Source organism: Puccinia triticina, chromosome 5A, assembly GCF_026914185.1.
Source record: "Puccinia triticina chromosome 5A, complete sequence".
Classification (NCBI taxonomy): domain Eukaryota; kingdom Fungi; phylum Basidiomycota; class Pucciniomycetes; order Pucciniales; family Pucciniaceae; genus Puccinia; species Puccinia triticina.
Window position 1 is genome coordinate 4,705,088 of NC_070562.1, and position 22,851 is coordinate 4,727,938.

General features: G+C 46.5%; 3 protein-coding genes across 3 annotated transcripts; 2 read left to right on the top strand and 1 right to left on the bottom strand.

Annotated features, from left to right (window-relative positions):
* Positions 1 to 633: 633 nt before the first annotated feature.
* PtA15_5A570 (uncharacterized protein) lies at positions 634 to 4,103 on the top strand (the record flags this gene model as incomplete). Its single annotated transcript, XM_053169346.1, has 12 exons — positions 634 to 716; positions 842 to 1,100; positions 1,178 to 1,252; positions 1,334 to 1,540; positions 1,713 to 1,744; positions 2,163 to 2,366; positions 2,435 to 2,585; positions 2,673 to 2,837; positions 2,925 to 3,412; positions 3,465 to 3,563; positions 3,644 to 3,872; positions 3,924 to 4,103. The coding sequence occupies 12 exons, from the start codon at positions 634 to 636 to the stop codon at positions 4,101 to 4,103; spliced, it is 2,172 nt and encodes a 723-aa protein (XP_053020552.1).
* An 11,927-nt stretch (positions 4,104 to 16,030) lies between these two features.
* Positions 16,031 to 17,785, bottom strand: PtA15_5A571 (uncharacterized protein; the record flags this gene model as incomplete). The annotated part of the gene is made up of 11 exons (XM_053169347.1): positions 16,031 to 16,051; positions 16,126 to 16,260; positions 16,328 to 16,361; positions 16,438 to 16,563; positions 16,630 to 16,721; positions 16,809 to 16,824; positions 16,904 to 17,096; positions 17,165 to 17,177; positions 17,284 to 17,308; positions 17,375 to 17,458; positions 17,589 to 17,785. 11 exons carry the CDS (start codon positions 17,783 to 17,785, stop codon positions 16,031 to 16,033), a joined length of 936 nt encoding a protein of 311 aa, XP_053020553.1.
* A 1,228-nt stretch (positions 17,786 to 19,013) lies between these two features.
* On the top strand, positions 19,014 to 21,377 carry PtA15_5A572 (uncharacterized protein; the record flags this gene model as incomplete). The annotated part of the gene is made up of 6 exons (XM_053169348.1): positions 19,014 to 19,179; positions 19,243 to 19,319; positions 19,420 to 19,557; positions 19,636 to 20,715; positions 20,782 to 21,072; positions 21,372 to 21,377. 6 exons carry the CDS (start codon positions 19,014 to 19,016, stop codon positions 21,375 to 21,377), a joined length of 1,758 nt encoding a protein of 585 aa, XP_053020554.1.
* Between the last annotated feature and the right edge of the window lie 1,474 nt (positions 21,378 to 22,851).

Sequence of the window (22,851 nt, forward strand, 5' to 3'; positions counted from 1 at the left end):
TTTTAACCCCTCAAACTGCACAAGTGCAACAGCGGAGGGGGTGAGGACGAACCGCACACTGGAAGTACAGTGGCAGAGGACGCCTGGGGGATTATCCGAACACAAGAGCACCCCCCCCTTTTATACACAATCAACCAGCAGTGCCAAGCTCGCCTCAAGCCTTCCCCTTGGATCCCCCCGCATGTATCCTTGACAACAAAGCCTCCGCCACGCCGCCGCTGTCCATATTTTTTGACCCGCAAGGCATTAGCTACATCTCAGATCTTCTGGCCATCCTGGTCAACGCATCTGATGTGCGCTACTGGAAGCTGAAATCAACCATAGAATTTGACCTGTCAGGGGCATCGTGGCGCCACCGCCATGTTCCTTTGACACCACCGCCACTCCCGCCCTCACCAAGCCATCTCCTTCCAACAACAAGCCAACTGAAAAACAACGGTCGGTTTCGGACGGAAACGACGCAACCAGACCCCTTTGCCGCTCCGTTCTCCACCCCACCACGTCGAGGCGGGATCTTCTTTTCTCCTCCAAGGAGCTTGGACACGCTTACCGCCAAGAGAACCCAATCCGAAGACCTGACTCGCACCATTCATTGTGTTCGACCAGGTTCGACCGAAGGATGAGACTGAGACCATGCTGAGCGCTCACAGCCACCTTTGCTTCTCGTCCGCCTTCTTGCGGGTGGTCAACCCCAGAGATATGTGTCTTGATCTCGAGTCAGTGTCTCCTTGCTTCTTGTTTCACACGTCTCTATTTTCCATCCGGCGTCATACTAGCTGACCTTGAGCGCGTTCGCCCAGCTCGGCCGGATCTGCTATTTCCAAGGCCTGTAGAATCTCAGTCTCCGCTCAAACCAGCTCACCGAACTGGCGTCCAAGATTGGCAATCTGCGGAGCTTGAGGGTCCTCAAGCTGGCGTACAACCGGCTCGAGTTCCTGCCCGCCTCGATCCTCCAACTCGTCAATTGCAAGCTGTTCCTGAACGGAAATCCCTGGCTCAAGCCCCCCTCTCGTCGCCACCTCTTTTGTCCCGAACATGATGATGATGGCGGACGACCGCCTGTTCCGACTTTCCCCAAAAAACGCCAAGCGGCGGTGATGGTGCGTGAGCCGGATTCTGTCCATTGTAATACAAATATTTAACTTGATACTCACCTCCACCGTATTTTGTCGCCCAGGTCGGATTGTTCGCCAGTCGCCAAGGCCATCTCAATGTCTTGCTAACTCGGAGGAGCAAAACTATGCGGACATACGTACGCTAATATGTCTCTTGAAAGGAAGATACATGCACTGTAGCCAACAGGTTGTTTTGGATTCGATACCAATCACATAAGGCTGGCGAAACAGCCCTACCAGGAGGAAAGATGGAACCACAAGACTTGTCACTCGAAGATACCGCTCGCCGCGAAGCACACGAAGAATGTGGGATCACCCTCAACCGGCATAAAGTCCGAAAATTGGCCACCTTATCGCCCTTTCCAACTCGCGTAAACCTCATTGTCACCCCCAACGTATTTTTCATTGCCGATCAAACTTTAATGGTAAGAAACATCTCATCTTCACTTCTTACACTCCCGATCTCTAATCTTCACATAATCGTTAATCAATCTTTTCCCCCTCTCTCTCAGCCATTTCTGGAGTTTAGATAAAAGTAACAAAATACAAACGCATCCTCTCCCTTTTTTCCCTAAAAACCCCTACATTATTGCTTAGCCTCGACTCAATGCCGAGGAAGTGGATGTATTGTTCTCACACCCTTTGGAGGATTTCCTAACAGGTGATTACCACACAATCCCAAGGAACCATGTTTCTTTGCATACTTTTCCACTCTTCATCATTGATTACTGATTGGGGGTGGTCTCTGCTTTTCTTCAAGGTCCAATATCTCGTTCATTCAACACTGATTGATTTTCAACCCACTTACCCTACCAATTGTTTGAGTTTCCCAGTAAACATTCCCCCATTGTTGGATTCACTGTGTCAGTACTCTAGAGAATCAATTTTGAAAACCTTCAAGACACTATTGAGGATGAATTTATATCAGAGACCATCCGGCCCTGTTTTCTAATCACGGCAAAAGCTGCATCATGGAAATTTGGATGACGAAAGATCTGAAAATGTGAAGGAGGTTTTGTTGCTAACAGAATGATACTTTTTTCACAGGGACGTTCTGATTGAAGTGGCAGTTCTAGGATACGGACGTGAGCCGGAATTTGAAAGGAAAGCAGCCGGTCAATTGTCTATGTCAGAAATCATCACGATCGCTCTGAGAGAAGCGCCCAAATTCCAATCAGATGAACAAGCTCACCACGTCGCTAAACACGATATCTTGGAAGACGGTCCAAGAAGCCCTTTGGCTCGACTCCGGTATGCTCTAAAGCTTTCGCCGAACGTCCTCATCTCTGAAACGTTTTCTTCCCTCCGAAAATTTGTAGGGGCAAAACTGTAGCTTTTGCTCCTACGGCTGTTGCCATTGAATTTGTTGGCTTGTACTTTTTTTCCTCAGAACTGATTTCCCCTAATGTCTACTGTTTATTCATCATGTTCCAAGTTATCAACCTTAATATTCGTTGTTTTGTCAGGCCAGTGAGCAGCATTTTAGAATAATGAATTCACCATCTCAGACAGTCCACCAGAGGACAGATGATTTTGTTGAGTCTTGATTTCAGACAGCAAGAACAATTCGCGCAGTCTCCCGTTGGATTTGGTTTTCAATCTCCGCTACTGAGCGCCGTTGGCTCCCAGGCTGGCTCGGTGTACGAGTCCTATAATATCGACCATCTATCCGAGCTGACGGCCGCACTCCAGCAGCAAAGTTTCTGTCCTCCCATCTTCTCAGTTCAGGTTGATGCACCTGGCAATGAAGTATGAAGTTCCGGGCAAGATTTCTTCACTAATGATCCGACTTATTTCGATCTCCACCAGCACCAGTCACAGATTTCTTCTGAGGCCATGAACTTACAGGGATCTTCCAACAATCTATACGACCCCATTAATGTCCCCTATCTCTTCAGCTCTCAACCTGAGCAGACTTTTCAATCCACATCAGCCATCACCCACTTCGGCTCTTTCAATAACCCAGATCCCAGTTTGGAGGATGATCAGTCTCCCTCCAACTCAACTGCACAAGCTCATGGGGATAACTTCAGCAAATCCCGCATGAGCTCCGTAGGGCCACCTACCTCGCTGGAATTCAATACCTACGACCTCATGTCCTCCTATAACCCCGCCGACTCGGTCCAGGATGAGACCTTTGCGCAAATCCAGCCGCAGGAGGGTGGTCGCCGCTCTTTCCAAGACAAGAATCACAAACATCTATCTCTCCAATCACTCGAGGGCTCCCAGAACATTCAGGACACCTTCCGGAACAGCGGCGCTGGGACATACTCCGGCCCTTCGACGGCTGGATCCATGTGGACAACTGCTGGCGATGCAAGCACGCCCATGTTGACCGCCGACTACCAGCAATTATTACTTCGCCCCGCCCGCCAGGACGCTTGTCCCAGTCGACAATAAGTTGCCGTCACCGCTGCCCAGCTTGCTCGAAACCTGTATCCGGAAGATGTGCATAACCAAGGATCTTGAGGGCAAAGAGGAGAGCCTGATTGGGGACAACGACGGCCTCCAACACGCCCATTCTCCAGGCCGTCTTCGCCCACTCATGACTCCCACACCCCTCGCCATCAGGCTCCGGATCCGGCAGCGCTCCTGCCCGTCCAGCTCCAGAAGATCCTCGCAGACCCGGGCGCATACTCCTATCGCTGCGACTTGTGCATCTCCAGACTGGCCTTGAAGCCCGGCGCGCTTCCCCAGACCCGGTCCCATCCAAGACACGCTTTCCAGTTCAGAGCCATCAACCAACACGCCGGCCTCGTGCCCCTCAATGAGTGAATTGTCTTGAACCGTGCTGCTACCCTTTTCCAGCCATCAAACCGCTTGCTTTATCTCCGCACCAGCCAATCTCAGCATGGTGATTACGGCGCCTTCGGCATTGCTCTCAATGCTCTCATGAGCGGAAGACCCGCAGATCGGGCCAATGCTTACTCAAAACCCTCACGACACTCGTGTGTCCAGAGCTTGCAATTGAAAGGCCGGGCCAATTGATCTGAGAGCACTGTTTCTTCGCGCAAATGTTGTCCAATTTTAGAAGGTGGTGGCCGAGCCCCCTCTCCAGGTACGCATGCTCATCTTCATTAGGAAAAAACCCATCTTGAACTGACATTGGATCAAATTGTCAGATGTATGTGTGCCAGAGAGGCCTTGCAACCAGATGCACTGGCAGGGGTCTCTCCGGCCCCGAAGCACGTGCTCCCATCTTGAGCAGTCTACCACAAACGGTCGGTGCCGTTGGCTTGTTGCTTGGTGGGCTCGTATGCATTCTTGAACTATAGATGATCATAACTGGAAAATAATTACAAATCTCAAACATTATCTTATGAATCTCAAACAGTATACACTTTTAACAACCAATTTTGAACAGCTAAACCCTTGATATCTTTCTAAACAAAATGTTGATTGTTTCCTTTTAGGTATATACTTGTCCTGTGAATCTTTGATTGATTTTCTGTGATTTGTAGTGTTGATCAATTAGCCATTTGATCCATTTTTGATTTTTCCTCTTTTTGGATGTGACTTTTGATCATTTCAAATTACAAAAAATTCACTTTTTCCAGCCAAGTTTGGATATTTTTAGTCAATTTGCTCCCTGAATTTTTCTGTACTGCTTAACTCGTAAGCCAAACCAATGAATCATCATGAGCAGATTTGAACTCAACAAAGCCCCTCTCTGGAGTGGGCATGTGATCTTCCCAAGCAAGCCCATGACAGCCCTTGGCAGGAGGTAATCGTGCTCTACAACACAGGTCTGTTACATTTACCCATGACTTTAACATATCATAAAATAAAATAAAATAGTTAGCTAATGGTAGACTTGAGGGATAAAAGAACACCCTTGACAACAGCAGTTACAGGTTGGTTTCTTCAAATACAGCCTGAAACACATTGTAAGGTATTGTGAAGTACTGTAGAATTGATGATTTTTTTTATCTTATGACAGGAGAAGAAATGAATTATAAGTGATATGCTGCAGGATTAGAAGGAAAATGACTGCTACCATGTATGAACAATGTTTTACACACCCAAACAGTCCAAAACTCTCAGTAATTCTTCAATTTTGCATATTATTTGAGCTGTTAAACTATTGGCAATGATGTTTTTTCACCAGAGAATGAAATTTAAGGGGCAGGCGGAGGGCTCATTGGGAAAATGACAGCCAACTGGATAATTTTTTGCATAAAAAAGCAAATGATATGGGGAATAAAAATTCATCAATTGTGCTGATTCAAGAGGTATTATTGATTTTCCAGTGGTTTTGCCAATTGGATACCGGTGCAGCAAGACAACCAGTTTTCTTGAGCTCTGCAGCGGCGCAGCCGCCTTGGCCTCTAGTATTTATTGAGATCAGGGTGTTGAAAACTTGTTAAATCCCAAATCTTCAATCTAGGTGCAACTCAACAGTGAATCCCTGAAGAATGCGGTCGTTTACTTTTTGGCTGAATGCGACCTTTTGTTTTTGCTAGTTGAACAAAAGTCCTTCCACAATCTGATCCGTCTCTTCAATGAGAGTGCAATGCCCCTAGTCAACAAGTTGAGCAGGACAGGAATTTCTACCCACCTTGCCCGTGTGCATCTACAATCTCAGGAAACAATCAAAGCAAGATATCTGAAGGAACAAGACACACTCTGTTTCACTCAGGATGCTTGGACTGCACCCAGCTGTACCGCCTTCATGGCAGTAACGGCTCATTTCATCAACAAAAAATTCCAAGTGATGGACTTGACATTGGCAGTCCCGCATGTTCAAGGTACATACAATATTATTTAATTAAATTGGGATTTTTGAACTGATTTCTCTCAAATTCATCTCTCCAGGAAGTCATACTGGACAAATGTTTGCCAAACTCTTCTACGATGTTCTTGACACTTACGGCTGTGTTGGGAAATTGAACACTATCACCGCCAACAATGCCACCACCAACAACAAAATGGCGCGTGATCTCGCTCTTCAAATCCCGGAGTTTAATACCTCAACAAATCTTCTTGGTTGCATCGCTCATGTGATCAATCTTGCGGCCAAGGCTGGCATTTCTGCCCTTGGAAAAATGCATGAAGAAGAAGATTTGGATGGAAAGGAGCTATCCTCGGTCGATATGGGATCATCTCACCCGCAGGATCCACCTAATCCCCAAATGGCAATCTCATTTGTTACTTCTGAACCGGATGGCGCCGATGTTGACGCGAATTCTATTCTCAAGCAAGTTCACGGCTTGTGCACCTATGTGCGGTTCTCTCCCCAAGGTCGCAAACGATTTCTAAAGGCGGTCAGCTTTGCGCAACCCGAAATTGAAGATAAGAGGTTCAGGAGTCTAAAAATTGATGTCTCAACTCGTTGGAACTCGACCTATGAAATTTTTCAGCAAGTGCTTCTTCTCCAAAAATCCTGTCGGCACTTTTGTGAAGACAGTTGAGAGGCTTCCAAATACAAGTTAACGGACATCGAGTGGGATCAAGTAAAAAATATTACAGAACTGCTTGAACCCCTAGCCGATGCGACCACTATGCTCAGCGCTTCAAAATATCCAACGTTAAACTCTGCTCTTCCAGTCTACATAACACTTGTCAAACATCTTCATCTGGTTCAGAACGGTCCGTACGATCAAGCTCAACTTGTTGTTCCAGCAAACAACATGATAGAGAAGATCGATCAGTATTTCAGCAGCGCTCTCAAAAAACCTGTTTATATCTGCGCGATGATATTGGACCCAAGATTTAAACTCGCGTTTTGGGACGTTCACGCTACCTTCATGATGGAGCACTATGATCTCTCAATCGATCAAATCCAAGCTACATTCCGCAAAACTGCAGTTGAATTCAAGAAGACCCTTCCGCCGCCAACTCCACCCGCTCCTCAACAAGCTGTGCCGGCTACTTCAACAACAAAGAAGAGCTTCTTTGGTACATCGCTATATGAAACCACTGCGTCAGTGGATGGAATTCAAGGAGAGATTTCTCGCTACTTAAAAGAGGATCCCGAACCCGAAGACATCAAGATACTCGACTATTGGGATTCACAACAAAAAAAATTCCCCAAGTTGGCTTTGATGGCACAACGCTTCCTTGCCATTCCAGCCACAAGTGCATCGTCTGAGCGTGTTTTTTCAAAGGGCCGGCGCATTGTCTCTTGGCAACAATCTGCCCTCGCACCAAGTAGTATTGAGCAGCTCCTGTGCCTCAAGGATTGGTATCAGGCTTATGACGGGCCCTTTTAGCTATTTCTGTTCTTTTCTCAATCTTTCTCAATCACATCACCCGGAGTTACATTGTACATAGTCCTTGGTATCCATTGATGCTGATACACAAATCCAAGCAGCTCAAGAAAACTCAAAAAACCCATCCAAATGCCATTTCTGCGTGCTCCCCCCCCCCCCCCCCCCCCCTCAAAAAACTGACCATGCCCCGGGGTTCAGGGCATTCCAGAATGCCGTCCCGCGCCCCGAACCCCGGGGTTCAATTCCCGGGGCATGGGTTCGGGTCACAGCCTTATGCAACAGAAAGAGGCCAGAGCCAATATCCCAGGTCTGAGAATGAGAGCCCATGTTGGGCATGCACTTGATACAATACTTGCTCCAGAGATTGCTGGATACTTGTGTTGCTGTCAGCCTACGTGATGCCAAGGACAAACCCTTCTAGCTACACGTGGTGCAAGAATAAGATAAAAGAGTATAAAACTCTAAGACAAAAGTATAAGGGATAATTCCAATGGATATATTGGTAATTATGGTGTAAAATATATGAAAAAATGGCGTAATTATATTAATAAAATTAATATAATTAAATAAAGAGGGGCCTGATAAAACCAGGGGTGTTTAATCCCTCAAAAGCAAACACTGGGGCCTGTAAACAGGTGTGTTTTAAATCCCAGCAAGGAATGGCGAAGAATCTCAAGAGAAAGGGGTTTGAACTTACTAGTAAAAAGCCCTTAAAGTCTTGAGGTTCTTCTGGGTAGAAACTGGGCAGTTGAAAGCGCTTGAAGAGGTTGATTCTGAAGGCTTGGTGGACACTGGGCAGTTTCTGGCGACAAAATGAGGCTAAAAACAACTACTAAGGGACTTACCAGGCTAGAAACAGGCTATTGAGCACGTGTTGAAGGCGGGTAAATTCAAGTAGGTATGTAAAAGCGTGAGGAAAGGCCTTCTGGGGCGGCCAGAGGGCCCTTTAAATACCCGTGGCAGCTCTCTAGGGCGCCTGGGGGAGCTACAGGGCCACTGGCCAACTTGTGGGCGCTTTTTGGCCAGGCTGTTGACGCTACAAGGGCTAATTCTTCTTTGGGAAGATGTACTAGCCTATTTGGGGCGCCTTCAGGCGGATTTCCAGCCTGGCTGATGGCGCCATAGAAGCTAGTCTTCTTTTGGGAATATGTACTGGCCATTTGTGGGCGCCTACAGTTCAGGATTCCCTCATCCAGGCAGATGAGCTGTTACGTGTCTCATATTTATTCAAATGGGCCACAGTGCTTCTCAATTGGTCTGTACTGTGTATGCATTAGGTATTGAGCTGTTTTAATGCGTCAGGAGTATTCTGTTTGCATCTATGTGACATCATTACATATGTACAGCTTATGTAATGTGTGTAGTGTTTCACGTGGAGGGGCAGAATTGATGTCATTACTTCCCTGGTGGGTGTGCTGTAATGTACAGGTAGCCCCTCTTAGGGTTTCATTCATTTTTAGGGCTCTGCGCCGTCTTTAGACGTAGCGCGCAGCCTGCGGGTTTAGAGTTAACTCAACCTGAGTTGGGCTATCTTCTAAACTAAACATAACACTTCAGTTCCGTGGTTATTGAAGTGTTATAAGCATATGTACATATGTATATAAGCATACAGGTGCATTCACACAGGACGTGGTGCACCTGTTAAACTTTGAAGTCAATTTACACAAGGAAGGAATAACAATCAAGGGTGCCTTGAAGTGAGGTACCCTAGGTTAAATTAGGCTTAGATTAAGAATATGGAATAATATTCTGGGTTTTATATGTGTAAGTATAAGTAATGGTAGTAATAATGTCTCTTTCTTATGTAATGATATTTCATGTTTGCTTTTGATATTATGTCCTGGTGGCTCTGACATATTATCCAGCTGACAGTTGCTAAGCTGCTCACTGTGGTGGGCCATGTTGGGTACACCAGTGGTCTGGCGGGAGCGTTTCACTCCACCCTGCCTTTTTCCCAGGTCTGATCTGGGCTGACTCAAGTCCAACGCAAACTCAGCTGTGGCCCAACCCATCCCATTTTTTTACAATTGGGTAGGGATGGCAATTGGGCGGGTTCGGGCCGCCCGCGGGCGGACCCAAGCCAGGCCGCAAGATTAGTGGGCGGGTCGGGCCGGGTCATTTTTCCTGAAATCGCTGCCCGACCCAAGCCTGTTTATTAGTCGGGTCGCCCGTGGGCCGCCGACGGGCCCCAGCCAGAAATGATATAATGAAATAAATCTTGTATTTTGGTTGGGGGAAGGGTTGATGCAGTGGTTTCTACACCATTCACCAACGATCTTGGTGAAATGATCCCAAACCCCGCTGGTAAGTTTGCGCCGCTTGGTTGGATTATCATCTTGGGATTTGCTAGGCACTGGAGTCCAAGGCTTGGGTGTTTCTTCATTTCTTTCCAGGTTGGTACTAGGAGGAACCTCAATGTCGTCCTTGTTCTGAGAGGTAGCCGCGCCATAGTTGGAGTCTCCGTGGTTGTTGGCAGTCGCACGAAGTCAGATATCCGGCCAATCGGACTGAATTGCTAGTATATACGATATCTGCTCCGGGGGATCCCAGGGGGCGCCTGTTGGGCTACCCAGACCTGCTTAATTTCTGCTGCGGGTCTGGCAGGCCGGGTCAACTTTTGAATATTCCCCAAAATGCCGTCCCATGCCCCGCCCAAACCCGGCTGTGTTTGGGCCGCCCAATTGCCATTCCTACAAATGGGGCATTCCAAAGAATCCCATGGTCCTAGGCTCTAGCCCATTCCATGTGCCCTGAACACTTTATTGGGTCAAAGGTAAATCTTTGTGGGCCGTTTGGGCCGGCCCAGTTAGCAACCCTAATTTCTGGTCATCAAGAGGATTCATCCCTCTAAATGAAGGGTACAGACCAGGTATTGAGAGGATCCCCTCAATGACCGGCGTGAGTACCCTACCCTTTCAATGACGGGACTGAACAGTCACCAAGAGGGTTGAGTCCTCTCAATGACTGCTCTGGACCAGTTTTTGAGAGGTATGTATCCTCTTGATTGAAAAACACCAGCCGGTCATCAAAAGCCTGACCCTTTCATTAATCATTGCCAATATTGTATGTATTGAAAGGTTATAACTTATAAGAAATTCACCTCTAAGTTATCCAAAATATTTCACTTTTGGATGGGTTTGAAGTCCTTTGAGGGGTAAATAACATTATGATGATCCAGCTAAGCAATACTAATTTCAAAGGTGGTTTGAAAGACCTGCCCCTCTATCATACTACACAGAATCCTAACAAATAGTTTATTTATTGTGGTGGTGTGAATTTAGGATGGATAAAACTTGTGTGTGGTAGCCTCTTTTAGAACTAGATCATTTTTATCAATTAAAAGATGTTTATAAAAACTCTATAAAGTAAGATGAGTGAAGAATATAATCAAGTGAAACCTGTTTTTTTTGGGTTTTATGGTTTTCACTGCCAGCATATTTGGCTGGGTTCAAGTCATCCCAGTTTAACTGGGATGCACTCAACCAATTCAAAATGGTTTGATCTCAACAATGAAATATAAGCCCAAGGGGTTTACCTGATAACCTCAACCTAGCCAATTTTGCTGGTAGTATTTTAGCTAAGAGGAGTGATGTAGAGATAGTCATTTGGTACCCACGGCAGGTACCTAGAGTAGTACTGCTTGGTGGGTACCCTTGCACCCGCCTTGCACCCGTGTAGTGGTGCTGGGTGGGGTACTAGGTACTGGGTTTTGGCCAGAAAGCGGTGCAGTACCTGGGTACCGCCTACAAGTACCTCTCACCCCCTGGGGGGAGCCAGGGCCTTTACCTGGTAGATCCAGCTCAGCAAAGGTCTCCCAGCAAGCTGGGCAGATTCAGCTTGCTGGGAGGATTCCTCTTGGCAATGGTACTCCTGAGTCCTCTCCAGCTCACCGGGTGGACATCCCTTGCCAAGCTGTATCATATATATCCAGCTTGCCAGGGGAATGATCCCTTCCCAAGATGAATACATAAGTATCCATTGTTCTGGGAGAAGTTATTATGGTGAGCTGGATACATTATATGTATCCAGCTTGCCGAGATCAGTTACAGCTAAAGATGGCAAACAGGTGCCTCCTCACAACTGTTTGGGACCACCTGGTATGTCTGGGTACGGGTGTGGGTCCCTTATTTTCCGGCGCCGGCAGGTATGATGTACATACCCGGTACCCGCCCCCCCTCCCCCCTTCCATCTACCCCCGCAGGGGCAGGGCATAGCACGGTGGTATTTGACACGTTTTTGGGTCCCCGTGAATACTGATTCGTCAAACATTCAAGTATTCAGAGATATTTGACGGAAAAACTTCCAAAATACATTAAAAACACCAAAAAATTACATTTTTTGTGTTTTTGACTTATTTTGGCCCATTTCTGGGCCATATAATTTTGAGGGGGTCATCCTTCAAACATATAATGGTGCCAAAGGCGCTTATAATATTGCCAGAGGCATATCTCATAATGGTGGACGCACTATTCAGAGTGCCGGACGCACTTTTGATAGTGCCGGACGCACTTTTCATAGTGGCGGACGCACTTTTGATAGTGGTGGACTCACTATTCAGAGTTCTGGACACACTTTTGATAGTGCCGGACGCACTTTTTATAGTGCCAGATGCACTTTTGATAGTGCCGGATGCACTTTTGATAGTGCTGGATGCACTCTTCATAGTGGCAGACGCACTTTTCATAGTGGCGGACACACTGTTGATAGTGGTGGACTCACTGCCGGATGCACTTTTGATAGTGCTGGACGCACTCTTCATAGTGGCCGACGCACTTTTCACAGTGACGGATTCAATTTTGATAGTGGCGGACTCACTATTCAGAGTGCTGGACACACTTTGGATAGTGGCGGACTCACTTTTCATAGTGGCAGACACACTTTTCAAAGTGGTGGACGCACTTTTCAAAGTGGCGGACGCACTTTTCAACGTGGCGGACGCACTTTGCATAGTGGCAGACGCACCTATTGTAGTGGCGGACGCACTTTTCAAAGTGGCGGATGCACTTTTCAACGTGGCGGACGGACTTTGCATAGTGGCAGAAGCACCGATTGTAGTGGCGGACGCACTTTTCAAAGTGCCAGAGGCAGGTTTTTTTTGTGTTGCATCAAAGGGGCTGGTATAGGGCCTGTGCAAACTGATCTGGAGCCTTTGGGCCCCAGAGAAGCTTGCATTGGCCCTCTACGCGCCCCTTTGAGCCATTATCCAAATTTTTTTGAATATTCAAGCTTAAATTTGCCCAGGCATTATTCAACTCAAATCAAATTCAAATACAAATACTCGAATCGATTTGATTCGATGTGCTATGCCCTGCGCAGGGGGTTGTGGTGGGGGGGCTTGGGTGCCCGGGTTTACTTCATATGGTGGGGCTTTGCCGAGGGGCAATTTGGCACGTGTAGCCTCACCGGCTGGCGGCGCGGAGTGTTCAGCATTGCCAGTTGGTGGTGCGGCACATTGAGCATTGCTGGTTGGCGTTCCAGCATTTGCAGCTTCGCCGGCTGGCGGTCCAGGGTGTGCAGTGCAGATTGTCCACCCACCAAGCTAAACCTTTCTTGGGTCACATTTTTTCATTTATTATCATTATTTTCATGTTTGATTCTTGCCTTCTTTCCATTCAACTTTCTCTGAACAAAAGAATCAAGTGTGCAAGAAAAACTTGCTTTTTTCCAAAAAAAATTGAAAAATCATAACTTGGTTTTTTCATTTTTATTTTTTCATATTCATCTTTGGAAGCCTATTTTGAACAAGCTCACCAAAAGGAATGACTTGAAGTTGGTGGGGGGAGATTCTAGAGCCCAAAATAGTGTGTCGGATACAATTGTTTACCCACTGTACAGGCAAACCATGCCACCTACCTGGTCCTTGGGGTAATAGCACAAGCTTATTTAGGAACGCCAGGTAGCTCTTGTTCTGTTTGAGATATTGTTCTCTGCGGCTGCAGACACGTGTAGCTCCAGATTTTGTTGTTTGTTCCCTTCAAATATTTGACAATTGATCAGCATCCTTATGTGGCTTTGTGAGGATAGTCCTCTCTCAGGGGACTTTGCTGAGGCCGGAAAGGCTTTGGGTGCTTTGATCCCCAAGCCCAAGAAATAGATAGATTTTAATCCCTACTAAGTATTGGTACTGGCCACATCTGACCAGTATAGTATTGAGAATTTTTATTGTTTCTTCCTTCATTTGGGTATAGTATTTTCCAAAAACAAAAGCCTCATGTAATTGTATATAGTATTAAAATCCACTACAGAAAATGGAAATAACAGTATCAGTATTGGACCAAAAAAATATGACAAAAATACTATACCAATATCTGTATAGTAAAGGCCCATTGTTTGTACGGGTCCCTAGGTCCCAATTGCCATCTTTAATTAAAGAGCTATCAGATGATGGTGTTGGAGTGGTTGAACCATCAATGTCAGTCATTGATAGTGGTTCTCCATTGTTGGTGTCTTCAAGGCATTCAAGGACAGAGATTCCGGCCTTTGCAGCAAGATTTATGATATGGGCAATACACCCAAGAAGGTGCTGAGGCCATTAAGTTGAAGGTGGAGTTCCCAAGTCATTTTGTTGTTTTTTGTCACATTATTGTCCATTATGGTAAGGCAGCCAAAATTTTCAAGTAAATTGTAGAACATGTTGGCAAAATTCTTGATGGTGTGACTCCCTGAAAAGAACAGTGTTAATTTAATCAGTTTCCCATACACCTGAAAGCACATTGAAAAAATAAAATCAACAAGACAAATCTTTATCTTGAGAAATGGCAAGCATCAAGTCCTTCATCTTGAAATCCTTGGTCATGAAGTGTGCTGTCACTGACATGAAATATTTAAAGTTTGGTGCAGTCCAGGCATCTTGAGAATTTTTGCAAGATATTTGAGCTTCATTGGCTCTTGATGTTCAAAGCATACCCTGGAGAGGTGTCTAGTAATACCTGAGCGGCAAGTATTATTGATGTTATGATAAGCCAAAAAGGATACAGAAACAACTTTCTCTCAAAAACAGAAAAGGGTAGATCACACTGCACAATAAATTTCAGAAGAGCATTGTTTAATGATTCACTGTTGAGCTCAACCTTGAAAACAAATCAACACTTCATTAGCTTAGAAATCTGCAGTATGAATATGAGGATAGAAAAAGTACTTACTTTTGGCCTCAAATTGCCTTCCTTGGCCTATTTCTTCATATCTACCTGGGTTTCCACCTCTTCACGAATCTTTGGATCAACAAGCTGATGGATTGTAAGTAAGTGGCCATGGAAGTTTTTAGTACTACCACTTTTGTCCTTCTTCAATGTAGCCCCACAAGCTTTACCACCTTTTGTAACAACCTCACAAACAGTCTTTTTACTGTTTATGGATACTTCAAAGTGATTCCACACCCAACTCCGCATAAGCCCAGAATGTTTGGAAGAATCCACACAGTTGTTATCCTCATTTTTTGTTTTAATTTGGGTTGGTGGTGTGGATGATATGAACAAGGAGGATTGAAGGAACCTTGTTTCTTTGATGTTTAGGCTGAGGTTTACCAGATTCAGGGGATGGTTGCTTCATTTTTGGGCTGATGTTGAGGGTGGCGTTCAGCGCAGCGCCACAGTCTTGCCAAATTTTAAGACCACACCGCACACCCCCTTGGATGCTCATTTATCACAATACTTATTAGTATTGGCAAAGATTGGATCAGATTCCACTGCACAGATAGTGGATTGGGAGCCCAATCTCTCCAACAATAGTAATCTGGATTGGATCATACTGCTGGTGCAATCCAATCTCAAGTATTGGCCTGGATTTTGATCCAATATTGGCTGATACCAATCCTGGGATCAGATTGGTTTCAGTGTTGCTATTGGTGTGTTGAAATGGGGATTGTTCCAAAGGTATACAAGGAGGAGAGCTGTAGGAGATTGGAGGGAATATCTTGGCACCAATTGCTTAAAGAGCCAAGCAATCCAGGACAGATTGTGCCTGTGCTTTGATTATGGGGGGCTGGGGGGAAGGAATACTGCCAAAAGAAATTTGTCCAGTGTCTTCCGGTTTTCTCAATGTTAAACCACTAATGCTGGTCCTGGCCTACTCCATGGAAGTTCCCTTGACCTAATTGCAAAGGATTGGTTTCATTCACATTATTTTCTGGGAAAAGCTGTTGACAAAAATTATACCAGGAGCACTCAGCCTATTTGCACAATTGCAACCAATGATGCTGGCAGTGTCAAAGACTTGTCATCAATATGTATCAAGTGCCCTGTCAAGCCAGACTTGAACCCTATTGCAAACGTAAAATGCAGCTCTTCTCAGCTTAATCAAGTGGCACGATTCACTTCCATTTTGGAAATTATTTTGCAGAAGTTCAAGAAGCCCTTTGCCATTGACAATATACAGAGAGATGAACAAAACATACCATATTGTTTATTTTTTTGCATTATTATTCAAGGTGTTCAAAGTTGAAATCATAAAATTTTCAATGCATAAAATCATAAAATCATAAAACTTTCAAGTGATGATTTCATATGTATCATTCTAGAAATGTTGCTCTAATTTGAGTGCTTGGGTGCAACATATTTTTTTCAGCTTAGAATTTTATGATTTTATGGTGTTATGATTTTATGCAAGTCAAATTTGAACACCCTAAATTAGTTCAAAAAAGTGGATAAACCCACGGTCATGATGGATCTGGTGGATATCCATCCACTACTGCAATGTTATCGAGCCCTACACCTTATCATTTTCCTCCTTCAGGTTTGCGCAACATCCCATCAGTAAACCCGAAAACACGTCTCCGAGAAGCTGAACGGGTTATCGCTTACCTCCTTTTCCAGTGATTGGAAGATGACACTCGGTTTAGCTACATCTCGGGCATCAAGATCATTCCTTCCCACTGGACAGGGTGTCCCACACACAACTATCTCCTCGTCATCAAGTGCTGCACTAATGGCCATGATCTGAATTCAAAGGGCATCAACATGCGTTCACTGAGAATTGGACATGACGGTTGGAAATGTAGCTTACAGGCCCAAATAAGTGAAGCTCGGCGCTTACAGACCTGTTTTCGAACCTCATCCATGCATTTCAGCAAAAAAATCACTTCTAGCCGACTCAAGGGAAACAGCATTGCTTACAAGATACTGTAACTCGCTCCACTCATCCCATCAGCTTGATACTGACATACTGAGATAGTGTCAAAGATAGTAGGGAAAATGGCTGTTTGGCATAAGATGCATAATGTACCCCAAGCGCACCGAAATCTGTTCGATCAATGATTGTCAGAATGATTAGTAGATCGATGGACGAGTATAGAAGTCGAAACAAACGGGTCATCCTTCAGCGCAAGTACTTTTGAAATCGCATCTGAGTGATAAAGATCGTATGCCTTGATAAAAGTCAATAAAACACCGCAAACCAGCTTATTATTGAAATAGGTTCCAAAAGTCTTGTCATTCATCTGAAACTGCCAGATAAGAGTTATACAGCATGACTAGAGACAATATACCTGAATAGCATACCCTCTATGAATTTGAATCAGAATCAGTCTAGATCTTGATTCGAAGACGATGAATGATTGGAGCGTGTAAAAGCACTGCTTACGATCTCTCAAACAGCCAAGTACCGCCAAATTCCCGAAAGGTTAATATCTTGAAGAGTCGGAGAAGTCTGAGAGCGAATAACCCGCCAAGACATGCATTTATCAACACAAGAATGATCTGAACGATTGGTATTTTGCATATCTTCATCTTCCCCGTCTTGGAATTCCACACAGAATGGGTATAAAATAAGAATCCTATGCGAAAGGATTTGATCTTGATCAACCTTCAAGAATTTCATCAATGACGTGAGCAAATATCACACCTGCCAACGTTGCCTGGGCATCCAAATTCAAGCGTAATCAATTCAGAAAATAGTCATATCTTTCTTAGCCAGGGGGCCAAAGCCCCGTGGCAAAGATGTCAGATCTTTACAACGCTTACGATTCTGCTACAAAAAAAATGATACCTGAGACGAATCATGCAAACACTCAGTTTCGTTGTGATAGTCTTGTGATTTGATCTTAGAGCTTACCGAAGAACCCTAGTGACATACTTAAGAGCCTCGTAATCCCCGTACCCGCGAACACAATAATGATATAGCACTGAGGCAAAAAGGCTTTATTTTTTCCATTAAGCCGACCGCATGGCACGTGAAATCCAGGTTTGCACATACAAAAGTGAGGTACATATTAACTTCCGTCTGAAGGATCAATTGTTTAGTTGATGACTCGAAGAGAGATCCGTACCCCGCCAGAGTAGCCGACATTGCTAAGCCGAAGTATGCAAAACAACGAATGGACCATGGTGTACTTTTGTTGAATCGTTGGGTCAATCGTAGGGCCTCGCATGCTACCAGGCCGGCCAACCAAGATAGACATGGTCCGCCCGGTTGCAGGCCGCCTAGAACAGTGTGAACGGCTTCGTGATCCGATATTTCCGCCATCAGACTCGCTTTAATATCGCAGTTGGGCCTGGTTCGAAGTCTGTTTCACCGTTTGGTATCTGGTCCGACTTTGATTTGTTCGACAATCGCTCAGCAGGATCACAGCGCCCACTGCAATTTTAATGTTTTTAGTTGCTGTTGAAAAGGTCCAGGCTCAAATAAATGAAGATTTATATCGAAGTTTAAGAGCTGCCGATGTGCTCATCGGGACTGACACCTGCAAGCTGCATCACACGATAAACTTTGACAAGCAACTAGCCTGTGGGAAACCCAAAGCGGCCCCCCAGTCAGCCTCCAAAGAAGAACGATCGCGTTCTCCGGTGAGTTCAAAACCACCGCCGGGTGAGCCGTGGGCGCGAGTGCTAACTCCAGCGACATACGAGCTTCACAGCATAAGTCTCTCTGAGGAGGGGCGTCTCCTCAAAACCAAGTCCCTCCGAGGGGGTGGCCCGAAGGAGGGACTTGGTCAAGTTCGTATCAAAGGCGGTTACATACCGGGTTACACGACCTCAGAGTGTCGTGCCTGTCGATGTACATCTGATAAAATACGCCGTCCGGCGATCTCTATGATCAAGAGGTTCCGGCCTCCGAGACTGCATGGTCGCATGGTCTGGCGGCGGTGTGTGCGCCGGAGGAAGCGCTCTGCTGGCCAGACCCACCGCAGTCCGATGCGCATCTCACTTGATCGTGAGCTGCGGTCGATATGCATCTGACTATATGCATGTTCATAGCTCCAGGGCCGTTGTCACACCTGGCGAGACCACTGTCACATCCTTGCAAGACCAGTGTCACAGCCAGGCATCTCCAACGAGCCAAAGCAGTGGGTCTGATGCTTGTACACTGTTTTGAGGGTGCTGTATGCTACTATCCCCTGCGCCGTTGGGTTTTGCACTGGGGTTTTTACCCTGTTTTGGCCATTTTGGCGATTTTTTTTCCTGGCTGTTGTTCTGAATTTTTTCGCCTGTTGACTGCTGCCCAGCTGCCTCTCCCTCCACTTCTCTCTTCTTGACCGGCAGTCTTCGCTCCTTGGATCCCATCTTATCACGCTCAGCCTCCTCACCCATTAACAATGTAAGTACTCTTCTTTGCCCCATCTTGCCGTCGATCGGGCTGCGTGTTTCGATCATGGGATTGCTAGTGCTTCGATCGACTGTCCTCTTGACTGTCCAAGAAACCCAAAACTGCAATCCGCTGAACCTTGACCCATCGCCTCTCCATCCATCTCGCAATGGAAACTAGGTCTGCCGAACAAACCCCTACCGTTGATGGTAACGTCCCTGGCGCAGAGGCTGAAAGCACCGAGTTCAACGGTGCCATTGGTATCGATCTCGGCACCACGTACTCTTGCGTCGGTGTATGGCAGAACGACCGGGTGGAGATCATCGCCAATGACCGTCAGTGATTTCTTCCGGCCTTTAGCTTCCTCCACCCTACTGACTATTTGTTCGTGTCCCCAGAGGGTAACCGTACCACACCATCCTACGTTGCCTTTACCCCCGAGGAGCGTCTGATAGGTGATGCCGCCAAGAACCAGGTTCGTCTAGCCCACCTTCGTCCGCCTGGATTCATCGCATCACCTGATGCTTTTCATCCGTTTTTCTTGACCATCGCGCTGCAACCTTGCTGCAAATCAGGCTGCCATGAACCCTCGTATGACCGTCTTTGACGCCAAGCGTCTCATCGGTCGTCGCTTTGATGACAGCGATGTCAAGAAAGACATGGTCCACTGGCCCTTCACCGTCATCGAAAAGGATGGTAACCCATTCATCCAAGTGGGTTATATTTCAACCTTGAACTGGCACTCGATCATTGACTGCGGTTAACCAACCCCTTCATTCGATTGATCTCAGGTTGACTACCTCGGAGAGACCAAAACTTTTTCTCCCCAAGAGATCTCTGCCATGGTTCTCGCCAAGCTCAAGGAGACTGCCGAGACCAAGCTGGGCAAGGAGGTCAAGAAGGCCGTCATCACTGTGCCCGCTTACTTCAACGACTCCCAGCGGCTGTCAACCAAGGATGCCGGTGCTATTGCTGGTCTGGACGTGCTCCGTATCATCAACGAGCCTACCGCTGCCGCCATCGCCTATGGTCTTGGCGAAGCCAGTGACAAAAAGGAAAAGAAGGAACGAACTGTCCTGATTTTCGACCTGGGAGGTGGTACTTTCGATGTTTCCCTCCTTTCGATTGCTGGCGGTGTTTTCACCGTCAAGGCTACCGCTGGAGACACCCACTTGGGAGGCGAAGATTTCGACAATGCCCTCCTTGAACACTTCAAGAACGAGTTCAAGCGAAAAACCAAGTTGGACATCGATGGTGATGCCCGTGCTCTTCGTCGTCTCCGCTCTGCATGTGAGCGAGCCAAGCGAACACTCTCCTCCGTTACCCAAACCACCGTCGAGGTCGACTCTCTCTTCCAAGGTACCGACTTTTCCTCTGCCATCTCTCGAGCCCGATTCGAAGAGATCAACGCCACAACATTCCGATCCACCCTCGACCCCGTCGACAAGGTCCTCAAAGACGCCAAGATTGACAAGTCGAAGGTTGAGGATATCGTCCTTGTCGGTGGATCGACACGGATTCCCAAGATCCAATCCTTGGTATCCGACTTCTTCGGTGGCCGCCAATTGAACAAGAGCATCAACCCCGACGAGGCTGTTGCTTACGGTGCTGCCGTCCAAGCTGCCGTTCTTACCGGTCAGACCAGTGAGAAGACAGCCGACCTTCTGTTGCTCGATGTCGCCCCTCTGTCTCTTGGTGTTGCCATGCAGGGCGACGTGTTCGGTGTTGTCGTTCCCCGAAACACACCCATCCCCACCAACAAATCTCGAACTTTCACCACCGTCGAGGACAACCAATCTACAGTCACCTTCCCTGTTTACGAAGGCGAACGTGTCACTTGCAAGGAGAACAGGTTGCTTGGAGAATTCGAGGTACGTCCATCATCTGATGATACTTGTCAATTGATTTGTGTAACTCACGCGAAGTGCGCTTTCTAGCTCTCTGGAATCACCCCTCAGCCGAGAGGACAAGCTGAGCTTGTATGTACCTTTGAGGTTGACGCCAACGGTTTGCTGAAGGTCTCAGCCCTTGATCGAACTTCCGGCCGAAGAGCCAACATCACGATCACCAACTCGGTCGGACGTCTATCATCCGCTGAGATTGATCAAATGATCAAGGACGCCGAGTCGTTCAAGCAGGCCGACAAGGAGTTCTCTGCCAAGCACGAGGCCAAGCAGGAGCTTGAGTCTTACATCTCGCAGGTCGAAGCGACCATCACTTCGCCTGAGGTCGGCATGAAGATCAAGCGAAACAACAAGGCTGCCGTCGAGGCCGAACTTGCTAAAGCTCTCGAGAAGCTCGAGATTGAGGGTGAGCCACTGAGACGGCACAATCGCAATAACCGACACTGAACTAACCACACCAATGAAACTCATCTTTTTAGATTCCAGCGCCGATGAACTGAAAAAGTGCCAATTGGGACTTAAGCGTGCCATGCAAAAGGCAATGGCAGGGACTGCCCGTTAGTTTCTCAGCTCGTCCAATACCGGAAAAAGAGACCGAAAACACCTCGAATCGCTCTCAACAGAAGTAGGGATCATAGTATCTCAATGTTTGTTTTTTTGAAGTACCATAATCACCGCTTGTCCCCATACATCGTAGTTTTGCACCCTCTGAAATCAAAATTTAAACATCATCTTCCCGGCTTCAAAACATTCTGTGATACTCTTCATCTGTCTGCACGCGTCTTTTAGCCCGTTGCCTCCGTCCCTCCTCGGCCAGCAGCCGCGGAGGCGAACTTAACACAGTCCCTCCGAGGAGGTCGCGCGACCTCCGCAGGAGGGACTTGCTCGCAAGCGGTGATCTTTGGCACAGGAGGAACCTAGCTTAATACAAGTCCCCTCCGAGGAGGCGCGAAGCGCCTCCGAAGGAGGGGCTTGAATATTATGTCCCAAATTTTGCGTGAGGGCAACCAGCCATTTGGCTGAGGAACACATTACAACCCCCAAATCACCCACAAGCACTCTGATTCTGGTCACGCCTCTCAGACCATTGAAAAGCTTGTGATTTTTTGGTATATGTACGGCCCTCAAAGCTCAAGGTTTCCATAGCATTAGGAAGCTAGGGGAATGGATAAGTATTGGACATTGGAGCAATCCGCCCAATGCAGGCCCAGATAAGTTCTCGGATAGATCCGGTCCTTATTGCATACACGGCATAAGGCATACAAGCTGGAGAGTAATTTCAAATTTTCTATTAAAATTGTAAATTGATACTTTAAAAACCATGAGACTTTCCGTGATCCGAGAAAAAGAGAATCCGAAGGGTCATTGAACTTTGCTTTACCAAACCTGTAAGTGCCCTTGCCAAAAAAGCTGCTGAGCAGCTTATTTATGGCCAAATTTTCCCAAATAAAAAGCAGGAGATGTTGAAACTCGCCTTAACTCGTGACATGCTCTTCGTGCCGCGCGCTCACGCACGCTCATCTGCGCCGCATCTAGCTCCGTCAACCATCGCTCACCAACTCAAACCTAATCTAAGAAGTCTATTCCTCTCCCGCTTCTCCACATCGCTCGTGGTCATCGACATCCGATTCAACCTCATCTGTCCACACTATTGTCGATCTCACACTTGCGCTGTCTCCTCAAACAAGATCAAGACATCCTGAACTCCTCAAGACGTCAGCCACTTGTCTCTCAACAAGTTCCGAAAGCTTTAACTAGTACCTCCTTTCTAGCTTTCCCCTTGGTGAGAAATGCACTCTGCGTTTCCGGACTCGCTCTACGATCTCATCCGACTATCCATGGCTAACCTTTTTTTTCTTCATTAGTTGTTGTCTTCAGATCTTAGCGCCCTTCCTTCTACTTCTTATACTGTTGTCCTAACTTCCTATCTGGGTTTGTCTTTATCTTCATGTCATTCTCTTACTTCCTTCCTCTCAACTAATCCTCATCTTCATCTCCCAGTTCAACACAACTACACTCAACTTCTTCTACACTCAGTTGTTCTTTTTTATAGACAATCACTTGTCTCAGGGTTTGTTCACTTTCTATTGTCTCATTTTCTTC